Genomic DNA, 6,145 nt, shown 5'->3' with positions numbered 1-6,145 from the left:
CTTGAAAACACTCCCAGATCACCAATTCGGCTTCCGAAAACATCATTCTACAGTAGAGCAAATCCACCGCTTAACTCATACGATCAGCCAAACACTCGAAAAGAAAAAATATTGCTCAGCGGTTTTCCTAGACATCCAACAGGCATTCGATAAAGTATGGCATGAAGGGCTACTATACAAACTTAAAAAGATCCTACCCCACCCCTACTACTCCATCCTAAAATCTTACCTAACCAATAGACAATTCATGGTTAAATACCTAGACGCCACTTCCGCAACATTCCCAATAGAAGCCGGCATACCCCAAGGTAGTGTCCTCGGACCCCTACTGTACTCCATCTACACTGCCGACCTACCTATATCAAACGATATAACAATAGCGACATTTGCAGACGACACAGCGCTATTAGCTTCCCACGCAGACCCGGTAATAGCCTCATCCACTCTCCAGCGAAGTCTCGACTCCATGGAAAAGTGGTTTCACAAATGGGGCTTCAAAGTCAACGAAAAGAAATCCTCACATGTAACCTTCACGCTCCGAAAACAAACCTGCCCCCAGGTCACCATCAACAATGCTACAGATCCTAGCAGGGACACAGTCCGATACCTGGGCACGACCCTGGACAGGAGACTAACGTGGAAGACACACATCTCAGATAAAAGGAAGCAACTAAAGGACAAACTAAAAAAACTCTATTGGCTCACGGGCCGACGCTCCAAACTAAATATACAGAATAAAATTACCCTCTACAAGACCGTAATAAAACCTGTCTGGACCTACGGAATCCAACTGTGGGGAACAGCAAGTAACTCCAACATTGAAATACGCCAACGCTTTCAATCGAAAACGCTAAGGTCCCTAATTGACGCACCTTGGTATGTAACCAATGAAACAATACACCGCGACCTCAAGATACCCACCGTCAAAGAGGAAATAGCAAAATATAGCAACAGATACAGCAAAAGAATCAACAAACACCGAAACCCCCTAATCACTGGACTACTCGATACGACGGACCAGACTCGCAGGCTGAAGAGGCACTACTCGCTAGACCTAAACGTCAGATTCATTTAATTATCCAAATTAAGCATATGCACTTACTTATAATACTTATAAATTATACCTATCTATAATAAGTATTAACTTATTGTAAATAAACAGCCATGTCATTGCGCCACGCCAGAAAAATTACTGAAAATTCTCAACGCGAGAATTGATTGTAATTTCAACAAATAAATAAAAAAAAAAAAATAATTTCTGACTTCTCCTAAAACATGAATACGATATATTTTTTGATAGTTACTTTTAGTTTCCTTTTTTCTTTTCTAAGAAAAAATTGTATTCTGCCTTGCCTACCGCGAGCGGTCAATTTGACCGGCCGACAAAATATTTTAGTTACTCTTAATTAAATATTATGATGGAGTTACATGTACGATCCATTATCCAAGATTTCAAATAAAGCTTTCGTTACAAAGTAACAATATGTACCGTCCTTCTCTTCGGTTAAAATAAATAAGGAACGCGTTTGTAACACAAAAACTACCAAAGTGATCATAATAACCACTTCGTAATGAGTCGTCATTATCTCGTAGGTTTTGAACTCGGTAAACAGAAGTTAGCTGGTATCAACAAATACACATAACGACCACTTGTGTAGAATAGGTTTTCGAGATCATATGGAATAGACAGCCACTTTTTACATTGTTCTTTATTTTGTATTGGCTGTGATTATAAATACAAATCACGCAATAATGAATATATGAAAGAAATATAATCGCGATTTTTCTCAGAATTTTCATGATTACATCATTAGCTTTTTTATAACTTTCATCCGAAACATGCTTCCGTATTTTTCATTTTGTGTTTTGAGATATTTAACTCGTCGCATCTGGGCACTCTGTAAATAGCAAGTTATTACATATTCGTTTCCACGCGTATGTAAATACGCGTTACTTGCCACGGGACGTCTCAAGTGGCCGCTGATTGGTAGGGGCAAGAGTCTGAAATCCTTCTTATAACGGAAAAGTATTCCGCGCGCAGTTACTTTGCACCACGGTAATACGAGTGATGAATTATTGGTCAGGAAAAGTCGCAATTGTGACCGGCGCGAGCAGAGGAATTGGTCTCGCGATATCGAAAGAATTGGCTAAATATGGCATTAACGTGATTGGTTTAGCAAGAAGTATGGATGAGCTCGTGGAAACTTCCTTAATGATTGGAGAGTATTTTTTTCCGTTCCAGTGCGATGTAACGGACGAAGATGAAATACTTGTTGCGTTCAAATTTATCGAAGAAAAGTTTGGAGGCGTTGACATTCTAGTGAATAATGCTGGCATCATCAATTACATACATGTCATGGGTAAAATATTTATTAATATCAATCTATGATGCTTTACGAACATGCTTGCATTTGCATTTTCTTTTTCTGTAATCTTTTTTCTTCTCAAGTATTGCCAGTAATCATTGGTTATACACTTATTGTGCTGAAGGTGTAAAATGATTACAATATTCTGGATTCGTTTAATGCCAGTCATTTGTGGTCAGGTGGCTGAATAATATTTGTATCCAGGATTTTTCTGTAGCAACCCACTATCCGTAGTAGGAAAGCTTTCATTGGATAAATAGCGTTTATGTGCAATTAGTGTCTCAGAATTCGTTAGAATTATCTGAGAAGTCAGATATGTGAGTAATTTCTAAAAAATCAATTTAGCTTTGCCATTAACATAACAGCTCGAGTGAATACAAACATTTTTCTGAATGATCTTGACTTATTAAGTTAACGACATTAAGTTAGAGTCACCGGTTTACTGTTGAAAGCGTACCACGGTACGAGGAAGAGGCATATTTGTTTTGTTGGATCGGAAGCTCAAACGTACAAACAAAACAAATAAGAATTTTTGATTTTACACGATACGTTAATCTCAGTCGTTACAATTTCTAAGTGATAAATTTGAATAAATTCTTATCTATAAATTGGCATTGATATTTTACTGACTGCGACTTATGCTATGTTAAAGATGCATTACAATTTTATACTCAGTTTTATCTTTGTTAAGTGTTGAGGTTTCTTATCTCAGGTTTTCGTCTTATGAGTTCGGGAGAAACGTGAAGTATTAATTAAACAGAGATAACATTATAAATACAATGATAATAGTAGCGTCTCGCGGGATTGATAAATCAATAATTTGTGACATTAAAGGACGAAAGTGCGATATTTTGAAGAAGACGATATCTCCACAAATGACATTTTCACGCATTTTATAGTATTCACAGCATTAGAGATAGTCATCAGATGGTATAAATTCTAATTCAAATCATATCAAGGAAGAATTCCCGAGAAACTACTACCTCTAAAATGGGTATGAAATTTAACAGCTCAGAGAGCCTGGGAAAATAAAGATGATTAAGATACACGTATATAATACGAGTAATATATGAAAAATCCTACCATTCTACACACAAGTAGTTCCAATAAGTTTTACTGGAATTTGGATACATAATGATATGTATATTTGTATTTGTAAGATCTAATTATAAACGTTCTGTTACAGATTCAGAAACCGGCGATGTGCATAACGCCATTAATACCAACTTGATAGCTCCAACAATTCTTGCACGAGAAGCAATGAATTCTATAAGAAAACGCGACGCTAGGGGTCATATAATTAATATCTCAGGGTAATTTTTACATCTTATATTTATTCCCTTAGTAATTTACAAAATCATTGTGTCGCTTGAAAATATTTATTATCCTGTCTTCCTCTTCATTCTTTGCAATTTTTTTTTTAATCTAAATATATAGTTTCAGTTTTCATAATAAAATGATGCATTGCAAGACACATAACTCTTATATCGAACACTACAAAAGAAACTCTATTCGTGGCAATAACGTTTTTGTTTAATATATTTTTATATTTATATTGTATATATTTGCTTAATTACAACTACTTAAATCATTAAATAATGTCAAGTATGGGTTGTCAGAAAATATTTGTTTTATCTTAGAATGAACTTTAATTAAATTCGAGAAATACTTTGCCCATATAATGCTTAGAATTTTAAAAAGCTATAATAGACCTATCAGACACAAAGAAAACGAGAAGTTTATTTTTAATACAATGTAAAGCCGGTATAAATAAATAATGTTTGCATTTCATACAGATATAGACCGATTTACTAAACTAAGATCTCATTCATCGAATAAATTCGACAATATGCAAGTGTTGCACTGCATCTTTATATTTTTATATTTCATAAATCACTCAACCGATATAATTTCCGTCGATGTAAGCTCAACACCAAAAACTATAAAAATAAACGATATGTTTGCTCCTTTAACACGATGTAACTTTAAGCAAACATCTTTCTTTTAATAATTATGGTTATTTTATTCTTCTGCGAAGTCATTGAAATTCTACTGCGCATTTGTTATTACTTTTTCGTTGTTTGCCTGATAGAAGGAAGAACGTAAAAAAGTGTTATTAAAATCTAGGATGAAGATATTATGCTAATTTTGCACACTCAGTTGAATTTTGATATTTTTAATTATGACGCTATATTTGTAGCACACCCGGATTATATCTTGAAGCTGAGAGCGTACCGATGGGCATGTATGGTCCTAGTAAATGCGGTTTAAGAGCTCTAGGTGTAGAACTACGTCGCGAGATAGCGCAGTCCAAACTGAATATCAAAGTAACGGTAAGAGGCCATTATTTACATATGTATACAATATTATATAGTGCTATCTTCGTTCGGTTCGTAAAGACTGGGATTTAAGTTCTGTAAAGGTGTAAGACCATTTAAAGTGAACTAATTTTCATGATTACGCATCGTTCCATTTAAAATTATTGCAATCAATGAAAATGAAAGTTCATTCATTAATAGTGCAACTTATTACATTTTTCTAATAATGTTAATTTGATTGCTCGAAACAATTACCTTTTCAATAGTTAGGAAAATTGTTCAAAATGAAATCAAATGGGTTGTCAATGATATTCCTTTTTTAAATTATCCTCTTTACAACGAATTTGGAATGCGATCAAGCTGCTTGATATATAACGTTCCTACTTTTATAATTAAAATTGGCTCAATGGAATTGTTTATGATTTTTCTTTTATTAATATAATTCTCAATAATAAAATGTAGTCATGCATGTATTATAAGGACATAATATTCTGACATTGTTTTATTTGTATATTTAAATAGACCATTAGCCCTGGATTTGTTCAGTTGGATATGTTAACAGAGTTTTATAATTTCGCGGGAGTCCCCCTAGATAATTTATTAACATGTACAGACATCGCCGAAACAGTGATTTGCGTGCTAGGAACATCGAACACGGTAGAGGTATGTACAGATAAAATACCTGTCCATAAAACCATACACACTATATCTCAAATTTTAATCCTTGAGAGAATAGTATAGAGAGAGAGAGAGAGAGAGAATAGTATAGTATAGAGAGAGTATAAAGAAATATTATTTATTCTGTTGTTATATAAATTCATATAATTCGTATAACAACTGTAGAGTTACATATCGCTTTTTATATATTCGTTTATTTTAGCTCCTCTCCTATTTTATTGCTTTTTATTTATTTATGTTCCACTATTTTACCTACTTTATATTTTCATTTATTCCGTTCTTCATATTTGGACATTGGACGTATCTGTATATTGTGTGCACATTATTAATTATGCTGGTAATGTTTAACTTTAGTATACATAAAAAGAATGTTTGCAGATTTCAGAAATCACGGTGTTATCACAAGGCATGGGATCTAATGCTGTTATACCACCATTGTTGCTTCCTGACTGACTGAATCACAGGTTGTCATTGCTTAGGTGTCGCCAGCCGCTAATTTTAATGAATCTTGCAGCTGATCACACCATTAAATCATTGTACGATGGAAATAAAATCCGAGAGTTACTTCTATCTTGCAAGTATCGGGGTAAATCAAGGAATATCTCTTTAGTTTCGATATCGTTTTAATGTTCTGTATATATAATAAATCATAAAGAAACGTAAGAACGTTGTTTGACTTCATCAGGTAGATCTTTTCGGTTCAATGCAACATGGAAAATCGGGATGTATCCTTTAAAAACTAAAACTTTGGATGTTTCGTTAAATTAATTATTTTATTTAATA

General features: G+C 34.0%; 1 protein-coding gene across 1 annotated transcript; it reads left to right on the top strand.

The window, feature by feature from the left end:
* Nucleotides 1–1,974: 1,974 nt before the first annotated feature.
* Nucleotides 1,975–6,145, top strand: LOC117238754 (farnesol dehydrogenase-like). The gene is made up of 5 exons (XM_033503922.1): nucleotides 1,975–2,360; nucleotides 3,553–3,679; nucleotides 4,567–4,699; nucleotides 5,207–5,347; nucleotides 5,741–6,145. The coding sequence occupies exons 1-5, from the start codon at nucleotides 2,069–2,071 to the stop codon at nucleotides 5,813–5,815; spliced, it is 768 nt and encodes a 255-aa protein (XP_033359813.1). The 5' UTR covers nucleotides 1,975–2,068; the 3' UTR covers nucleotides 5,816–6,145.

The sequence above is a fragment of the Bombus vosnesenskii genome, unplaced genomic scaffold (genome assembly GCF_011952255.1).
Source record: "Bombus vosnesenskii isolate JDL3184/JDL3185 unplaced genomic scaffold, Bvos_JDL3184-5_v1.1 scf7180000013605, whole genome shotgun sequence".
NCBI lineage: Eukaryota > Metazoa > Arthropoda > Insecta > Hymenoptera > Apidae > Bombus > Bombus vosnesenskii.
This window is presented reverse-complemented; position numbering and strand designations above follow the sequence as displayed.

Excerpts from the sequence above, each read along its gene's own strand:
- LOC117238754 (XM_033503922.1), top strand. The coding sequence starts at position 2,069 with ATGAATTATTGGTCAGGAAAAGTCGCAATTGTGACCGGCGCGAGCAGA. Across the intron at positions 3,680-4,566 it reads CATATAATTAATATCTCAGG|CACACCCGGATTATATCTTG; the intron begins GTAATTTTTACA and ends CTATATTTGTAG. Across the intron at positions 5,348-5,740 it reads GAACATCGAACACGGTAGAG|ATTTCAGAAATCACGGTGTT; the intron begins GTATGTACAGAT and ends GAATGTTTGCAG.